Genomic DNA, 21,217 nt, shown 5'->3' on the forward strand with positions numbered 1-21,217 from the left:
ACTGCCAGTCGTTTGTGCAGTAGGACAGATAAAGCAGAAATCTGTCCCTTTAGAGAACTTGCAGATAATCCTTTATCCAAACCTTCTTGTATAAAGGAAAGAATCCTAGGAATCTTTATCTTATTCCATGGGAATCCCTTGGATTCACACCAGCAGATATATCTTTTCCATATTTTATGGTAAATCTTTCTAGTTACCGGTTTTCTGGCTTGAACCAGAGTATCTATCACGGAATCTGAAAACCCACGCTTTGATAGAATCAAGCGTTCAATCTCCAAGCCGTCAGCTGGAGGGAGACCAGATTTGGATGTTCGAATGGACCCTGAACAAGGTGGTCCTGTCTCAAAGGTAGCTTCCATGGTGGAACCGATGACATATTCACCAGGTCTGCATACCAAGTCCTGCGTGGCCACGCAGGAGCTATCAAGATCACCGAGGCCCTCTCCTGTTTGATCCTGGCTACCAGCCTGGGAATGAGAGGAAACGGTGGAAACACATAAGCTAGGTTGAAGGTCCAAGGCGCTACTAGTGCATCCACTAGAGTCGCCTTGGGATCCCTGGAGCTGGACCCGTAGCAAGGAACCTTGAAGTTCTGACGGGACGCCATCAGATCCATATCTGGAATGCCCCATAGTTGCGTCAACTGGGCAAAGATCTCCGGGTGGAGTTCCCACTCCCCCGGATGGAATGTCTGACGACTCAAATAATCCGCTTCCCAGTTTTCCACACCTGGAATGTGGATCGCAGATAGGTGGCAGGAGTGATTCTCCGCCCATTGTATTATTTTGGTCACTTCTTTCATCGCCAGGGAACTCCTTGTTCCCCCCTGATGATTGAGATACGCAACAGTCGTCATGTTGTCTGATTGGAATCTTATGAATCTGGCCTTTGCTAGCTGAGGCCAAGCCTGGAGAGCATTGAATATCGCTCTTAGTTCCAGAATGTTTATCGGGAGAAGAGACTCTTCCCGAGACCACAGTCCCTGAGCTTTCAGGGATTCCCAGACCGCGCCCCAGCCCACTAGGCTGGCGTCGGTCGTGACGATGACCCACTCTGGACTGCGGAAGCTCATTCCCTGGGATAGGTGATCCTGGGTTAGCCACCAACGGAGTGAGTCTCTGGTCTTCTGATCTACTTGAATCACTGGAGACAAGTCTGTATAATCCCCATTCCACTGTTTCAGCATGCACAGTTGTAATGGTCTTAGATGAATTTGCGCAAAAGGAACTATGTCCATTGCTGCAACCATCAATCCTACTACTTCCATGCACTGAGCTACGGAAGGACGAGGAATAGAATGAAGAACTTGACAAGCTTTTAGAAGTTTTGACTTTCTGACATCTGTCAAGAAAATCCTCATTTCTAAGGAATCTATTATTGTTCCCAAGAAGGGAACTCTTGTCGACGGAGACAGGGAACTTTTTTCTATGTTCACCTTCCATCCGTGAGATCTAAGAAAGGCCAGAACGATGTCTGAGTGAGCCTTTGCCTTTGAAAGAGACGACGCTTGTACTAGAATGTCGTCCAAGTATGGTACTACTGCAATGCCCCTTGGTCTTAGAACCACTAGAAGGGATCCGAGTACCTTTGTGAAAATCCTTGGAGCAGTGGCTAACCCGAATGGGAGGGCCACAAACTGGTAATGTTTGTCCAGAAAGGCGAACCTTAGGAACTGATGATGTTCCTTGTGGATAGGGATATGTAGATATGCATCCTTTAGATCCACGGTAGTCATAAATTGACCTTCCTGAATTGTGGGTAGAATCGTTCGAATGGTTTCCATCTTGAACGATGGTACTCTGAGAAATTTGTTTAGGATCTTTAGATCCAGGATTGGTCTGAAAGTTCCCTCTTTTTTGGGAACCACAAACAGATTTGAGTAAAATCCCATTCCTTGTTCTGCCGTTGGAACTGGGTGTATCACTCCCATCTTTAACAGGTCTTCTACACAATGTAAGAATGCCTGTCTCTTTATTTAGTTTGAGGATAAGTGAGACATGTGGAACCTTCCCCTTGGGGGTAGTTCCTTGAATTCCAGAAGATAACCCTGAGAAACTATTTCTAGCATCCAGGGATCCTGAACATCTCTTGCCCAAGCCTGAGCAAAGAGAGAGAGTCTGCCCCCCACTAGATCCGGTCCCGGATCGGGGGCTACTCCTTCATGCTGTTTTGTTAGCAGCGGCAGGCTTCTTGGCCTGCTTACCCTTGTTCCAGCCTTGCATCGGTTTCCAGGATGGTTTGGTCTGTGAAGTATTACCCTCTTGTTTAGAGGATGCAGAATTAGAGCCCGGTCCGTTCCTGAAATTACGAAAGGAACTAAAATTAGACTTATTCTTGGCTTTGAAAGGCCTATCTTGTGGGAGGGCGTGGCCCTTTCCCCCAGTGATGTCTGAGATAATCTCTTTCAATTCTGGCCCGAAGAATGTTTTACCCTTGAAGGGGATATTAAGCAATTTTGTCTTGGATGATACATCCGCTGACCAAGACTTTAGCCAAAGCGCTCTGCGCGCCACAATTGCAAACCCTGAATTTTTCGCCGCTAATCTAGCTATTTGCAAAGCGGCATCTAAAATAAAAGAGTTAGCCAACTTAAGTGCGTGAACTCTGTCCATAACCTCCTCATATGGAGTCTCTCTACTGAGCGACTTTTCTAGTTCCTCGAACCAGAACCACGCTGCTGTAGTGACAGGAACAATGCACGAAATGGGTTGAAGAAGGTAACCTTGCTGTATAAAAATCTTTTTAAGCAAACCCTCCAATTTTTTATCCATAGGATCTTTGAAAGCACAATTATCCTCGATAGGAATAGTAGTGCGCTTGTTTAGAGTAGAAACTGCCCCCTCGACCTTAGGGACTGTCTGCCATAAGTCCTTTCTGGGGTCGACCATAGGAAATAATTTCTTAAATATAGGAGGGGGAACAAAAAGGTATGCCGGGCTTCTCCCATTCCTTATTCACTATGTCCGCCACCCACTTGGGTATAGGAAAAGCGTCGGGGTGCACCGGAACCTCTAGGAACTTGTCCATCTTGCATAATTTTTCTGGAATGACCAGGTTGTCACAATCATCCAGAGTAGATAACACCTCCTTAAGCAGTGCGCGGAGACGTTCTAATTTAAATTTAAATGTCACAACATCAGGTTCAGCCTGTTGGGAAATTTTTCCTGAATCTGAAATTTCCCCATCTGACAAAACCTCCCTCATGGCCCCTTCAGATTGGTGTGAGGGTATGACTGAACAATTATCATCAGCGCCCTCCTGCTCTTCAGTGTTTAAAACAGAGCAATCGCGCTTTCTCTGATATGCAGGCATTTTGGATAAAATATTTGCTATGGAGTTATCCATTACAGCCGTCAATTGTTGCATGGTAATAAGCATTGGCGCGCTAGAAGTACTAGATGCCTCCTGCGTGGGCAAAACTGGTGTAGACACAGAAGGAGATGATGTAGAACCATGTCTACTCCCTTCATCTGATGAATCATCTTGGGCAACTTCATTTATCTGTGACAGTACTGTCCTTACTTTGTTTGGACGCTTTAGCACAATTATCACATAATTTAGAAGGGGGAGACACATTGACTTTCATACATATAGAACATAGCTTATCTGAAGGCACAGACATGTTAAACAGGCTTAAACTTGTCAGTAAAACACAAAAACCGTTTTAAATCAAAACCGTTACTGTCTCTTTAAATTTTAAACAGAGCACACTTTATTACTGAATATGTGAAAAAATATGAAGGAATTGTTCAAAATTTACCAAAATTTCACCACAGTGTCTTAAAGCATTAAAAGTATTGCACACCAATTTTCAGAGCTTTAACCCTTAAAAACAGAATTTATGTTTACCTGATAAATTACTTTCTCCAACTGTGTGTCCGGTCCACGGCGTCATCCTTACTTGTGGGATATTCTCTTCCCCAACAGGAAATGGCAAAGAGCCCAGCAAAGCTGGTCACATGATCCCTCCTAGGCTCCGCCTTCCCCAGTCATTCGACCGACGTAAAGGAGGAATATTTGCATAGGAGAAATCATATGATACCGTGGTGACTGTAGTTAAAGAAAATAAATTATCAGACCTGATTAAAAAACCAGGGCGGGCCGTGGACCGGACACACCGTTGGAGAAAGTAATTTATCAGGTAAACATAAATTCTGTTTTCTCCAACATAGGTGTGTCCGGTCCACGGCGTCATCCTTACTTGTGGGAACCAATACCAAAGCTTTAGGACACGGATGAAGGGAGGGAGCAAATCAGGTCACCTAGATGGAAGGCACCACGGCTTGCAAAACCTTTCTCCCAAAAATAGCCTCAGAAGAAGCAAAAGTATCAAATTTGTAAAATTTAGTAAAAGTGTGCAGTGAAGACCAAGTCGCTGCCTTACATATCTGATCAACAGAAGCCTCGTTCTTGAAGGCCCATGTGGAAGCCACAGCCCTAGTGGAATGAGCTGTGATTCTTTCAGGAGGCTGCCGTCCGGCAGTCTCGTAAGCCAATCTGATGATGCTTTTAAGCCAAAAAGAGAGAGAGGTAGAAGTTGCTTTTTGACCTCTCCTTTTACCAGAATAAACAACAAACAAGGAAGATGTTTGTCTAAAATCCTTTGTAGCATCTAAATAGAATTTTAGAGCACGAACTACATCCAAATTGTGCAACAAACGTTCCTTCTTTGAAACTGGATTCGGACACAAAGAAGGCACGACTATCTCCTGGTTAATGTTTTTGTTAGAAACAACTTTCGGAAGAAAACCAGGTTTATTACGCAAAACCACCTTATCTGCATGGAACACCAGATAAGGAGGAGAACACTGCAGAGCAGATAACTCTGAAACTCTTCTAGCAGAAGAAATTGCAACCAAAAACAAAACTTTCCAAGATAATAACTTAATATCAACGGAATGTAAGGGTTCAAACGGAACCCCCTGAAGAACTGAAAGAACTAAATTGAGACTCCAAGGAGGAGTCAAAGGTTTGTAAACAGGCTTGATTCTAACCAGAGCCTGAACAAAGGCTTGAACATCTGGCACAGCTGCCAGCTTTTTGTGAAGTAACACAGACAAGGCAGAAATCTGTCCCTTCAAAGAACTTGCAGATAATCCTTTCTCCAAACCTTCTTGAAGAAAGGATAGAATCTTAGGAATTTTTATCTTGTCCCAAGGGAATCCTTTAGATTCACACCAACAGATATATTTTTTTCCATATTTTGTGGTAGATTTTTCTAGTTACAGGCTTTCTGGCCTGAACAAGGGTATCAATGACAGAATCTGAGAACCCTCGCTTTGATAAGATCAAGCGTTCAATCTCCAAGCAGTCAGTTGGAGTGAGACTAGATTCGGATGTTCGAACGGACCTTGAACAAGAAGGTCTCGTCTCAAAGGTAGCTTCCATGGTGGAGCCGATGACATATTCACCAGGTCTGCATACCAAGTCCTGCGTGGCCACGCAGGAGCTATCAAGATCACCGATGCCCTCTCCTGATTGATCCTGGCTACCAGCCTGGGGATGAGAGGAAACGGCGGGAATACATAAGCTAGTTTGAAGGTCCAAGGTGCTACTAGTGCATCTACTAGAGTCGCCTTGGGATCCCTGGATCTGGACCCGTAGCAAGGAACCTTGAAGTTCTGACGAGAGGCCATCAGATCCATGTCTGGAATGCCCCACAACTGAGTAATTTGGGCAAAGATTTCCGGATGGAGTTCCCACTCCCCCGGATGAAATGTCTGACGACTCAGAAAATCCGCTTCCCAATTTTCCACTCCTGGGATGTGGACTGCAGACAAGTGGCAGGAGTGAGTCTCCGCCCATTGAATGATTTTGGTCACTTCTTCCATCGCCAGGGAACTCCTTGTTCCCCCCTGATGGTTGATGTACGCAACAGTCGTCATGTTGTCTGATTGAAACCGTATGAATTTGGCCTTTGCTAGCTGAGGCCAAGCCTTGAGAGCATTGAATATCGCTCTCAGTTCCAGAATATTTATCGGGAGAAGAGATTCTTCCCGAGACCAAAGACCCTGAGCTTTCAGGGGTCCCCAGACCGCGCCCCAGCCCACCAGACTGGCGTCGGTCGTGACAATGACCCACTCTGGTCTGCGGAAGCTCATCCCCTGTGACAGGTTGTCCAGGGACAGCCACCAACGGAGTGAATCTCTGGTCCTCTGATCTACTTGTATCGTCGGAGACAAGTCTGTATAATCCCCATTCCACTGACTGAGCATGCACAGTTGTAATGGTCTTAGATGAATTCGCGCAAAAGGAACTATGTCCATTGCCGCTACCATCAAACCTATTACTTCCATGCACTGCGCTATGGAAGGAAGAGGAACAGAATGAAGTATTTGACAAGAGTTTAGAAGTTTTGATTTTCTGGCCTCTGTCAGAAAAATCCTCATTTCTAAGGAGTCTATTATTGTTCCCAAGAAGGGAACCCTTGTTGACGGAGATAGAGAACTTTTTTCTACGTTCACTTTCCACCCGTGAGATCTGAGAAAGGCCAGGACAATGTCCGTGTGAGCCTTTGCTTGTGGAAGGGACGACGCTTGAATCAGTATGTCGTCCAAGTAATGTACTACTGCAATGCCCCTTGGTCTTAGCACCGCTAGAAGGGACCCTAGTACCTTTGTGAAAATTCTTGGAGCAGTGGCTAATCCGAACGGAAGTGCCACAAACTGGTAATGCTTGTCCAGAAATGCGAACCTTAGGAACCGATGATGTTCCTTGTGGATAGGAATATGTAGATACGCATCCTTTAAATCCACCGTGGTCATGAATTGACCTTCCTGGATGGAAGGAAGAATTGTTCGAATGGTTTCCATTTTGAACGATGGAACCTTGAGAAACTTGTTTAGGATCTTGAGATCTAAGATTGGTCTGAATGTTCCCTCTTTTTTGGGAACTACGAACAGATTGGAGTAGAACCCCATCCCTTGTTCTCCTAATGGAACAGGATGAATCACTCCCATTTTTAACAGGTCTTCTACACAATGTAAGAATGCCTGTTTTTTTATGTGGTCTGAAGACAATTGAGACCTGTGGAACCTCCCCCTTGGGGGAAGCCCCTTGAATTCCAGAAGATAACCTTGGGAGACTATTTCTAGTGCCCAAGGATCCAGAACATCTCTTGCCCAAGCCTGAGCGAAGAGAGAGAGTCTGCCCCCCACCAGATCCGGTCCCGGATCGGGGGCCAACATCTCATGCTGTCTTGGTAGCAGTGGCAGGTTTCTTGGCCTGCTTACCTTTGTTCCAGCCTTGCATTGGCCTCCAGGCTGGCTTGGCTTGAGAAGTATTACCCTCTTGCTTAGAGGACGTAGCACTTGGGGCTGGTCCGTTTCTGCGAAAGGGACGAAAATTAGGTTTATTTTTGGCCTTGAAAGACCTATCCTGAGGAAGGGCGTGGCCCTTGCCCCCAGTGATATCAGAAATAATCTCTTTCAAGTCAGGGCCAAACAGCGTTTTCCCCTTGAAAGGAATGTTAAGCAATTTGTTCTTGGAAGACGCATCCGCTGACCAAGATTTTAGCCAAAGCGCTCTGCGCGCCACAATAGCAAACCCAGAATTTTTCGCCGCTAATCTAGCCAATTGCAAAGTGGCGTCTAGGGTGAAAGAGTTAGCCAATTTGAGAGCATGAATTCTGTCCAAAATCTCCTCATAAGAAGAATCTTTATTGAGCGCCTTTTCTAGTTCATCGAACCAGAAACACGCTGCTGTAGTGACAGGAACAATGCATGAAATTGGTTGTAGAAGGTAACCTTGCTGAACAAACATCTTTTTAAGCAAACCCTCTAATTTTTTATCCATAGGATCTTTGAAAGCACAACTATCTTCTATGGGTATAGTGGTGCGTTTGTTTAGAGTAGAAACCGCCCCCTCGACCTTGGGGACTGTCTGCCATAAGTCCTTTCTGGGGTCGACCATAGGAAACAATTTCTTAAATATAGGGGGAGGGACGAAAGGTATGCCGGGCCTTTCCCATTCTTTATTTACAATGTCCGCCACCCGCTTGGGTATAGGAAAAGCTTCGGGGGGCCCCGGGACCTCTAGGAACTTGTCCATTTTACATAATTTCTCTGGAATGACCAAATTCTCACAATCATCCAGAGTAGATAACACCTCCTTAAGCAGGGCGCGGAGATGTTCCAATTTAAATTTAAATGTAATCACATCAGGTTCAGCTTGTTGAGAAATTTTCCCTGAATCTGAAATTTCTCCCTCAGACAAAACCTCCCTGGCCCCCTCAGACTGGTGTAGGGGCACTTCAGAACCAATATCATCAGCGTCCTCATGCTCTTCAGTATTTTCTAAAACAGAGCAGTCGCGCTTTCGCTGATAAGTGGGCATTTTGGCTAAAATGTTTTTGATAGAATTATCCATTACAGCCGTTAATTGTTGCATAGTAAGGAGTATTGGCGCACTAGATGTACTAGGGGCCTCCTGTGTGGGCAAGACTGGTGTAGACGAAGGAGGGGATGATGCAGTACCATGCTTACTCCCCTCACTTGAGGAATCATCTTGGGCATCATTTTCTCTAAATTTTGTGTCACATAAATCACATCTATTTAAATGAGAAGGAACCTTGGCTTCCCCACATACAGAACACAGTCTATCTGGTAGTTCAGACATGTTAAACAGGCATAAACTTGATAACAAAGTACAAAAAACGTTTTAAAATAAAACCGTTACTGTCACTTTAAATTTTAAACTGAACACACTTTATTACTGTAAATGTGAAAAAGTATGAAGGAATTGTTCAAAATTCACCAAAATTTCACCACAGTGTCTTAAAGCCTTAAAAGTATTGCACACCAAATTTGAAAGCTTTAACTCTTAAAATAACGGAACCGGAGCCGTTTTTATAATTAACCCCTTTACAGTCCCTGGTATCTGCTTTGCTGAGACCCAACCAAGCCCAAAGGGGAATACGATACCAAATGACGCCTTCAGAAAGTCTTTTCTATGTATCAGAGCTCCTCACACATGCATCTGCATGTCATGCTTCCCAAAAACAAGTGCGCAATAGAGGCGCGAAAATGAGGCTCTGCCTATGATTAGGGAAAGCCCCTAGAGAATAAGGTGTCCAATACAGTGCCTGCCGGTTATTTTACATAATTCCCAAGAATAAAATAATTCCTCAAAGCTATGAAGTATAAAATATGCTTATATATCAATCGTTTTAGCCCAGAAAATGTCTACAGTCTTGAAAGCCCTTGTGAAGCCCTTTTTTTCTTATGTAATAAAAATGGCTTACCGGATCCCATAGGGAAAATGACAGCTTCCAGCATTACATCGTCTTGTTAGAAATGTGTCATACCTCAAGCAGCAAAAGTCTGCTCACTGTTTCCCCCAACTGAAGTTAATTCCTCTCAACAGTCCTGTGTGGAAACAGCCATCGATTTTAGTAACAGTTGCTAAAATCATTTTCCTCTTACAAACAGAAATCTTCATCTCTTTTCTGTTTCAGAGTAAATAGTACATACCAGCACTATTTTAAAATAACAAACTCTTGATTGAATAATAAAAACTACAGTTAAACACCAAAAAACTCTAAGCCATCTCCGTGGAGATGTTGCCTGTACAACGGCAAAGAGAATGACTGGGGAAGGCGGAGCCTAGGAGGGATCATGTGACCAGCTTTGCTGGGCTCTTTGCCATTTCCTGTTGGGGAAGAGAATATCCCACAAGTAAGGATGACGCCGTGGACCGGACACACCTATGTTGGAGAAATAACAGTTTTAACCCCTCTACAGTCCCAGCTACAGCCTTTGCTGCGACTCTACCAAAACCAGAGGGGAATACGATACCAAATGACGCCTTCTAGGAACTTTTCCAACTATTTTCAGGTCCTCACACATGCATCTGCATGACTTGCTCTCAAAAACAACTGCGCAGTAATGGCGCGAAAATGAGGCTCAGCCTACAACTGGGAAGGCCCTTCCTGACTGGAAAAGGTGTCTAACATAGTGCCTGACGTTAAAAAACGTTTCCCAAGTTTATAAATGTGAAATACCAGCATAAACATGTATAAAATGCCCAAATAAAGCAATCGATTTTGCCCATAAAAGTGTCTACCAGTTTTATAGCCCATATTAAGCCCTTTATTCTGCTTGAGACTAAGAAAATGGCTTACCGGTCCCCATGAGGGGAAATGACAGCCTTCCAGCATTACACAGTCTTGTTAGAAATATGGCTAGTCATACCTTAAGCAGAAAAGTCTGCTAACTGTTTCCCCCAACTGAAGTTACTTCATCTCAACAGTCCTATTTAGAAACAGCAAAGGATTTTAGTTACTGTCTGCTAAAATCATCTTCCTCTCACAAACAGAATTCTTCATCTCTTTCTGTTTCAGAGTAAATAGTACATACCAGCACTATTTTAAAATAACAAACTCTTGATAGTAGAATAAAAAAACTACAACTAAACACCACATACTCTTAACCATCTCCGTGGAGATGTTGCCTGTGCAACGGCAAAGAGAATGACTGGGGTGGGCGGAGCCTAGGAGGGACTATATGGCCAGCTTTGCTGGGACTCTTTGCCATTTCCTGTAGGGGAAGAGATATTCCCACAAGTAAGGATGACGCCGTGGACCGGACACACCAATGTTGGAGAAATTGACCTACGAAGCTGACCTAAAATCAATAGTCTTCTTAGACATTATAATTACCAAAGACGAAACTGGTAATTTAATCACTGATGTTCATCGGAAAAAAACTGCAACCAACAGTTTATTACAAAGTTCAAGTGCTCATGTGCCAAATACAATAAAAGCATTACCTATTGGAGAATTTCTAAGAATGCGAAGAAATTGTTCAAATTAACATAATTACAACACAAGAGCCAAAGAACTTAAGGAAAGACTATTGACACGTGGATACAGCAAAAGGTTTATTAAAAAAGCTGAATTTAGAGCAAGAAACACTTCAAGAACATCATTACTTGAAACAAAAATAAAAAAATCGGATAATCAAGTAAGATTCATAACGACCTATAACCCAAACTCCCAAAAAATCGTACAAATCATCAATGATCATTGGCATATACTCAAATCTGATCCTATACTCTCAAAAATTTTAAATGATAAAGTCCAAGTGGGTTACAGAAGAGCTAAAAACTTAAGACATAGTTAGCTCAAGCCACTACCAAGGATCAAAAACAAGAAATGCTTTAAAACCTGGATCATTCAAATGTGGAACATGCAATACCTGCAGCTTCATGCTAAAAACCAATAACATCACTGATAGATTTAACAAAAATCACAAAATCAACAAGTACATCGATTGCCACACGGAAAGAGTAATTTATGCTCTAAAATGTAAATGTGAAAAATTATATATTGGAATGACAACAAGAAAAATCAGAACCAGACTTCAAGAACATCTAAGGAACATCAAAAATGCTGAGAAGGATCTCAAAGATGACAAAAAAATCACATCAGTTGATAGGCACTTTTTACACCACCATCAGTCGAGACAATCTGAACTTAAATGCTTCGGATTACAAAAAATATCTTTAGGAATCAGAGGAGGAAATTTAGAAAAATCTTTTCTCCGAGCTGAAACCAGGTGGATATTCCTATTAAACAGTGTTCAACCACACGGACTAAATGAACAAAATAATTTCAGCTCATTTTTATAATTTAATAACTCTGCAATAAAGGAATATTCAAGTTCTGACTCTAAAAAAGAAAAGACATACAATCTATAATTACACTCATAAATCTATAAAGAACATAAGCATTATGGGAATAAGATCTTTTAAAATATTTTTCATATAATCACATCTCAACCGACCCATAATGTTGAACAACATACAAAATAACAATTTCTGTTTCAGAAGATACATCAGAAAGAAAGAATAATACAATATTCACCTTTGAATTCCATACGTAAAATCAATCAATACTGAAAATCATATTTATCTATTATAATTATAACATAACCCATGTTACAAAATTATATTTATTTACTATAATCACAACATAATATAATTCACTATACACAACTTTATAGAAGTATTAAGATCTAAGCAGAATCCCAAATTACACCAACTCACTAAAGTGTTATAATTTAACATGAATTAATATATTAATAATCATATTCACACATACATATAGTATTTTCCTGTCCAGCACACACTCCCAAGTCACTTTTCCCCCACTATTAATATTCCAAATTTAGCTATTCACAATCCATTTTCTCCACAGTCAATTTATTCATTACTCATGAATACCTTTTTATTTACTATCACCTCAATTATTATTATTCTTTTCACTTTGTTTATATATTTTTCAACACATCTCACTTATCCCTATTTCACATATTCACCAGCATCTATAACACACATTATTTTTCCAAGCACTCATTACACTCACATCACAACACAGTATCACACTCGAGCCAGCAACATCACCACAATTCAACATGCACCCTAGTTACATCCACACTCACACCATTTTTTTCACATTTATAATTAATCATCATTTTCAATATCCATATGCTTATTCATTAGCACATTCAATATTTTTCCTTACTAATTAATAAGAACCATCCAAATCAAATATGTGAATAATTTAATAACCGACTCAAAAAAATAATTTTCATTTATTTTATACATATTTTTCATACAAGATTACATTCCATTACTCATCACATATCAATTTACCATAATTTAATATATATTTAAAAACATGTCATAATACTTTATAAACTACTTGTTAATCTAATCATACTATAGAAAATAACGATTCAAAAAAACATGTATTTAATATCAAATCGTCAAATAACATAACTTGTAATGAGTTATTCCTATTTATATAGTGTATAACATCTAGAATCCTTAGGCATTATGCCTATAAGAACTTGAACACTTAGCTTCACGTCACCTGAATGACGTTTCCATAACAGGCGGAGTCAATCTGATCACAAGCGTACATAAGGGCATTCCTAACTCCACGCTCGTGATAACCATTTGAGAAAGCCGTGTTAGACGGCGAAACATGTTAGGGAATTGGTAATACGGTAATATAAAACCACCTTACTTATAATACTTAGCTTAACACTGCTTAGCATGAAAATCAGAGCACGGTCGTGTTTTACAAGTTGAATAGGGGATACAAAGTATAGCAATGCACACGGTGAACCAATCACAGGAGGTATCTATGTGCAGTTACCAATCAGCAGCTACTAAGAATATCTAGATAGGCTTTTCAGCACATAATATCAAGAGAATGAAGCAAAATAGATACTAGAAGTAAATTGGAAAGTTGTTTATAATTGTATGCTCTTTCTAAATCATGAAAGAAAAAATTTGGGTTTCATGTCCCTTTAACATCTTACACACTTGATAAAATACTGTTGTATCGGTTCAATTGTCTCTATTGCGTAGAACACTAACAATCATATACTCACATACTGAATTACCCAGCAACTTGCTTTATAAGGTTAGATATTTCAACTTGATAGCGCAAACATGGAGTGTTGATTCATATATCAAATTAATGGTTGAATAAATATCATTGATTAAAATAAACCTACCTGCTGTTCACAAACAGCAACATAACGTATTAAATTAACAAAATATCTAATATGCGGTTCAATTCATAAAAACCGTGTCATCATCACGAAATTAAACATGTAAGCAAACCGCACTATCTATACAAGTCTTCAAGAGTAACAGTACACTCTTCAAGACTGATATAGCAAATAACGAAATATCGCTTACATTAAAACATCATTAACTGTTTATGCAAACACAACATTAAAGGTGCACACACCAAAATAAACAACTGTATGCATTGAAAGTATTATTCTCGACAAAAAAGATGGCTAATGTACAAAAACACACTATTAACCCCAAAAAAGTGTTGTTTGCAAATAAACTTTTGTGTAATATTACACTACTAACCGCAAAATAAGCGTAAACTGCATAATACTGGGTCACAAAGATACGTTTATACACAACATGAGCTGTTGAACAAACAATTCTCTTCCAATATCACACAAATATGCAGACGGCATCATATTGCCAACAGCAAAAGAAGTGATGACAGCTTTATACAATATGAGCCTGCAAAATAAATGATCCTTTTTTGATAAACTATATGTAATACTCTATTCCAAACAGCATAAAATTGAAAATCATACAATATGCTGTGTGTGAAATGTATATTCAATGGTGGTTTATTAAACAAAGAATGATAAACTAGATAACGCTATCAAAAATAATAAAGTCCCGCGCGATCAATTGAGACTTTTAGTCACTTCTGTCAAAACGAATTAAATTTGCTACAACTCAAATCCTCTTGAATACATTCAAGAGATAAATAACAAATATTACAACTTAACCTTCAAATACCAGTGAAATCTAAACTCACTTTATCCAGTTATTTAAACTGCATAAGCACATTGTATACCGAATAATATAATATGTTATTTATTTAAACGGTGACTAACCAACACCAATATTGTATACCTACTTCAATCATATTAAGTCACAACCCACTAACAACAGAATTAATCAAACATAATATCCATTCTACCTCATTTAACACCAATACTCCATCACATTGCGAACCTATTAGCTACTGCATATTTGCAACTTACTAGCTCCCCACTCACATATTGTATATTCTACAATCAATCAGTTTATTGGAACCAAGCCAGATTATTGCCTGTGTTTTAAAATTTCTATTTTTCCCGTATATTTTTTTAGTAGTGTGTAAATATTAAAAGTTAAGTTTTAATCTACCATTTTTTGACTTTGTCAATTTTTGAGATCTCAATACCTACTATTTACATAGTCTAATAAATTATAAACTTAGCTCTTGAGTGCTGTAGATGAACTCTTTCAGTGGTTTGTCTAGAGCTGCAACAACTAATCGTCATAATCGATAATAATCGATTATGAAAATAGTTGTCAACGAATCTCATAATCGATTAATCGGTTTGCAATTAGTTGGTCTGTGCACAACACCAGCTGCTTCACTATAATGAGCTCCTGCATATGGTATTGTGTTTTATGGTTATGTCCTTAGCCTAAAGGACATCTACAGACGCTTACTTTTTACTTTTTCAGGACAGTATACGTTTAGAACTACCCCTGGCTTATGTGCAACCCAGATATAACAGTCATCATTTGTATTGTTTATATTAAATCTGGTGATTTGGAAATATGCTTTTCATGATATAGTGCCAAGCTTGTTGTTTACACCTTGCACCTAGATTGATGGGAGTTATTTAAATTGATGTGCACTATTATCTGTTTGCACAATTATTAGCGTATTGCTTGCTATTGCTGATTATATGTACTGTATAAATTAATGTGTAAGGCTTTGTCCTGTTATTGATATACAGTCCTTACCGCTTTTGATTTTGTTTTTTATTGTTTTTTTATATTTTTAATAAATTGTGATAATATGTACCAGATTCAACCTTTTATAAGTATATATTCGTTATTTTTAGAGGTGACTAGATATTTCCCCTAACCTTATAGCTGGTTATTTACCATTGCATATAGATATTCAAGATATTTTTATGTTACAATGAAGTCAAGGGTTACTTTATTGAGAGGCCCCTTGCCAAGGTAGAAAACACTTAGCATTGGTGAAGAGCTAACAAAGAAATATCCCACTTTGGTGAAATTGGCAAAACCCTACTTATACACCTCAACAGCCTTTTCTCTGCTGCAGGAAATATAGCTGCAAACAGAGAACCAGCCTTAGCCAGAAGCATGTGGACAGGTTGAGATGTTTGAATTTCAATGCAAAGTTTCTGAAAGAGTGAATAACAGAATGTTATTAACAGTGATAGTCTAACTCTTTCTAGTTCTACCTCTTTTCAAACAGTTTGTGGTTTGGTTTTGTTTGATTATAAAACTGTGCTCTGCTGCTTAAAAATTGAAGAAACAGTTGTGTTAATGTAAAGTTTTAGTCTTAAGTTTATATTTGTAACACTCATCATGTGGATTTTATTTAAAACATAGAAAACTATTATTGATTCTCTTTTTATACGATTAGTCGATTAATCGAAAAAATAATCGGCCGATTAATCGATTATGAAAATAATCGTTAGTTGCAGCTCTAGGTTTGTCACAAACCACTTTCAACCAGTAAAACTCCCCGTCATGGACCTGTAGTAAAAGGAGTAACCAACCCTGGATTTCTGCAAAGGGGTAGCAAACTTGTTAGAAGTAAAGCAAAGACAACCTCGCCGCCTTCTAACTGCTAAAAGCCACCACTACTCTTACTAAAGAGATTGACGTGGACACAGCTAGACCCCAATCCTTGCTTGCAGGGAAAAGTACCCATAAAAGGATTAAATATCTTCAGACACCATCATCATACATCCTCCATTGACAGAGGCAAAGAGGATGACTGGGGATTATGGGTAAGGGAAGTTACACTTAACAGCTTGCTGGGGTGCTCTTTGCCTCCTCCTGCTGGCCAGGAGTTGAATATCCCGCTAGTAATTGGAATGACGTTGTGGACTCTCCATGCCATAGGAAATTTTTTTATTTTTTCTCCCATTTTCCAGCTTCCTGTATCAGCCAATCACAGACTAGTATACTTATAACCTGTGAGCTTGTGCACATGCTCAGTAGGAGCTTGTTCCCCAGAAAGTGTATATATAAAAAGACAATATAAGATAAAAGAAGTAAATTGGAAAGTGTATTAAAACTGCATGATCTTTCTGAATCATAAAAGATTATTTTGACTTAAAGTGATGGTAAAAATTAGCGTTTGTGCAACGCTATTATTTAACGTTAGAACAAATAAAGGAGACTTTCATTCATGATGTATAAAATACTATATGCTGAAAGTTCCTTTATTTGTTTGAAGATATACTGTATTATTTATATATATTTGTTATTCCATGCCTTGCAAAAGTGAAGTGTCAGTTAGTTACTGTCGTTAACAGGTTAGGAGTCCACCCTCTTTTTGCATCTTATGTCCATAGTTAATGTCCCTAAGAGTTCACCATACCTTGTATTACCGTACGTGTCCAGATCACCGTCGATAAAAACTCTCCTGAAGTTAGGTTTGCGTCGCTTGCTATCATTCGCCACTTACAAATGTACAAAATATTGTTCATAACAAAATCCCAAGCTTTTCATTTTACCTATCATAGTCTAGGAGATCCTCTGGGAAGCTTCCTGTTGATAATCGTTGAGTACCAAACTCTAGCTCATATTGTTGGTTGTTCTCAAAGTGCTGGATGATATTTCTCACATTCCCAGGTTTTACTGAGGGAAGACAGAAGGGTAATTTAGAGAATGTAGGAAACCACTTACTACTTCATTCCAGACAGCTATAGCTAATGTTGTCATTGTGGCCTATTAAAAATGCAACATTGTGAAACAGAATTAATGCAAATAGCCCAACTGAATTTCTAAATATGAGTAAATTTGTTCAAACTAATGGCTTACAGCAGGCCTCTGGCCACTAATGGCTTACAGCAGGCCTCTGGCCACTAATGGCTTACAGCAGGCCTCTGGCCACTAATGGCTTACAGCAGGCCTCTGGCCACTAATGGCTTAAAGCAGGCCTCTGGCCACTAATGGCTTAAAGCAGGCCTCTGGCCACTAATGGCTTACAGCAGGCCTCTGGCCACTAATGGCTTACAGCAGGCCTCTGGCCACTAATGGCTTACAGCAGGCCTCTGGCCACTAATAGTTTACAGCAGGCCTCTGGCCACTAATAGTTTACAGCAGTCCTCTGGCCACTAATGGCTTACAGCAGACCTCTGGCCACTAATAGTTTACAGCAGGCCTCTGGCCACTAATAGTTTACAGCAGGCATCTGGCCACTAATAGTTTACAGCAGGCCTCTGGCCACTAATAGTTTACAGCAGGCCTCTGGCCACTAATAGTTTACAGCAGGCCTCTGGCCACTAATAGTTTACAGCAGGCCTCTGGCCACTAATAGTTTACAGCAGGCCTCTGGCCACTAATAGTTTACAGCAGGCCTCTGGCCACTAATAGTTTACAGCAGGCCTCTGGCCATTAATAGTTTACAGCAGGCCTCTGGTCACTAATGGCTTACAGCAGGCCTCTGGCCACTAATAGTTTACAGCAGGCTTCTGGTCACTTTGGTTTCTCAAATGAGTAAGTAACAGAAATACACAAAGAAGATGATGGGCCCTGAACTTGTGACGCATTTCACATCTTATTTGTGAGCAAACATACGTTAGGCTTCCCAAGGGTCAGGAGGAGTTAAAATGTCACTGGTGTTAAAAGGGACATTTTTCTTTAATAATAAAACACTAATTCATTATAAAATGGATGCTTTTTGTAAAGTATGTGTTTAACGCCCATGCCATTCCATTGTAGTGGCATCTCCATAAATTACATGGGGGCTGCACTGAGGCCCATTTGAGTTTTATGTAAATGGACACAACAGGAGGGGTGTTTCATGGATGGGGTTGGGTGGATTTTGGGTGCCTAGGCACAGACGGGATAATCACAATTAGGGGACACATGGAGAGCCATTATGCTGGCAATGCCACTGGCTGAGTGTTTGGCGGCTATATGCATATACCTATCCTGTTTGGCTCACAGGTCAATGACTCCCTCAGGTGTGGTAAAGAATTGCGGAGCAATGTATACTGAGGGGCCTCATAGTTAAAGGGAAAGTAAACACCTTGTAGTTACAACAATTTTGTGCAGTCTTCCAATAGATTAAACATATCAGTAGAGCCTGGGTGTTGTGAGAACAGATTAAGCCCTTGGTTACTGTAATTGTTTTTTAAACTTCACCCACGACTTTCCTTATTTGGAGGAGCCAATCCAGACTTTAAGTCTGAAGATGACAGGCCCTGTAACTGTAATTTTGTCAACAAAATATATACAGAAAAGATAAGATAAACTGCAATTTAGGGAGAGATGTGATAAGGTTAGTCTATAAAACCTGCTCTGTCAGTTTTCAGGACTGGAAAATCCACAATTTTCATACTTAAAGTGACAGTGTACCCTCATTTTTTTCCTCCCCTTTAGTTTGTTCCCAATGATCCATTTTACCTGCTGGAATATATTAAATTGTTTACAAATAGCCCCTTTATTTTTATTTTATCATTTGAAATAGCTGATTTTGTCTGTTGTATACCTACCTACACAGAGTATTGGCTATAGAAAATCTGTGTAAACATAGCCATCAGAGACAATTACACTCACAGTTGAGGTTAGGAGAGCTATGTAATAAAATGCTAATTTTCAATTTTTTTCTCTATTGGGCTTTGTTATTCAGCCATAAACAATAAAAAGAAGCATGTGCGTGTACAGAAAGGGATAAAATAACGAGATCTGATTTCTCTGCAAGCTCAAACCATTGTAATGGGTTGTGGTTGCAAAGAACAAAACCAGCAATGCTATTTCATATACAAAACGTTACTTGAAGAAGCAGTTTCTCATACATTTTATGCAGCAGGTATAACAAGTGATTGGAAACACATTAAAGGGCCATGATACCCAAATGTTTAAACATTTGAATGTGATGCAGCATAGCTTTAAAAAGCCGACTAGAAAATATCACCTGAACATCTCTATATAAAAAAGAAAGATATTTTACCTCAAAATGTCCCAAGTATTCACACCCCACTGTAAAGGATTTTAAGCAGCAAATCAGTATGTCTGTCCCGGGACCGGCAAGGGAGTGAGCCTCATGCACACGCAAGTTATTTCCCTATTCAGTTTAAGAAAGTTTACTATGAAATTTCATGAGTTAAAGGGCCACTAAACCCAAAATCTTTCTTTCATGATTCAGATAGAGAATAGAAATTTAAACTACAATTTACTTCCATTATTTATTTTGCTTCATTTTTTAAATATCCTTAGTTGAAGAAAAAGCAATGCACATGGTGAGCCAATCACACGATGCTTCTATGTGCAGCAACCAATCAGCAGCTAGTGAGCATATCTAGATATGCTTTTCATCAAAGAATATCAAGAGAATAAAACAAATTAGATAATAAGTAAATTAGAAAGATGTTTAAAATTGCATTCTCTTTCTAAATCATAAAAGAAAAAATATGGGTGGCATGTCCCTTTAAGTGAAATCTCATGAGATTACAGTAAAAGAGTTCATGAACTCACCACTGTTGATGCTGATTGGCTGCAGTTAATTTAATTTTTTGTTTTTAATTATTTTTTTTGTTTTACCTGCAGCTGGGCAGTAACTGAAGTATAACTTTTTACACAGGACTTATTCTGCTGAGCTGAGGAAATTGTGAGACAAAATGTCTTCCTTTTTTACATAGAGATGCTTAGGTGATATTTTCCTGTCAGCTTTTTACAGTTATACTGCATCAGTTTCAAGTGATTTAGCATATGAGTATTCTGTCCCTTTAAGCAAAATAACAAGTTTTACAGTAGACTGCCTCTTTAAATTACAAGAAAAGGGGGTTAAATACAAAATGCAAGTATATTGCTTTTGTTGTTTGACTATGCATAATTAGGCATTTTATATTACAATCTCAAAGTGTGTACTGTGTCTTTATGGCAAGATCATTTTCTAAATTCACTGAGTTTCACGTCACCTATCTTTTCTAGTATTTCACTAGTGGCTATTTCTGCAATGCACATAAATAGATGTATTAAGTGCCCTAATACATGATATAAGGCAAAGCGGTCAAGAACCACTTGCAATGCGTAAAAGCAGTAGTTATGCAAAGGTTTGTAATTATGCAATATCTGCATGTCTGTTTTAGAAGGAGAACCCTAACCTAAGGGGCTTACAACAAGTTTTCTAAGGTGTTCTAGCAGAGTGGTCAGCGGTTTTACCAAAATCGCATTCAAGCATGCACAATTCATAAATACCCACTGACCATGTTTTGTGCTCGTGCTCAGCTATTTAAAAGCTGAAGAGTTTGTCATTTTTATTTTTTTTTCCATTTTTCAACTGTTTTCTAGTTTTATTTGTGCATATATAAGAGTGGACAGTTTTATAGAGGGAGCATTTTTTTTTCTTCTTAATTTTAGTTAAAAAAAGGGCAAATCTTTATGCATTACACAATTTTTGCTTTGCAATGTTGCTGCAAGTTTTTTCAGCAAGATATTTTTTTTAGGAACAAGTGTTATTGAACGTAAAACTATATGTATTGGTTTGATAACTTAAAGGGACACTGAACCCAAATTTTTTCTTTTGTGATTCAGATAGAGCATGCAATTTAAAACAACTTTCTAATTTACAATTATCAAATTGTCTTCATTCTCTTAGTATCTTTATTTGAAATGT

At 39.3% G+C, this 21,217-nt stretch overlaps 1 protein-coding gene across 1 annotated transcript in view; it reads right to left on the reverse strand.

The window, feature by feature from the left end:
• The window catches only part of ARHGEF11 (Rho guanine nucleotide exchange factor 11), a 497,471-nt gene that overhangs the window by 147,416 nt on the left and 328,838 nt on the right, over window positions 1–21,217 (reverse strand). Inside the window, exon 20 of the mRNA XM_053719923.1 lies at window positions 17,109–17,232. Within this exon, the coding sequence (XP_053575898.1) occupies window positions 17,109–17,232 (124 nt within the window). The remainder of the gene's footprint in view (window positions 1–17,108; window positions 17,233–21,217) is intronic.

The sequence above is a fragment of the Bombina bombina genome, chromosome 1 (assembly GCF_027579735.1).
Source record: "Bombina bombina isolate aBomBom1 chromosome 1, aBomBom1.pri, whole genome shotgun sequence".
NCBI lineage: Eukaryota > Metazoa > Chordata > Amphibia > Anura > Bombinatoridae > Bombina > Bombina bombina.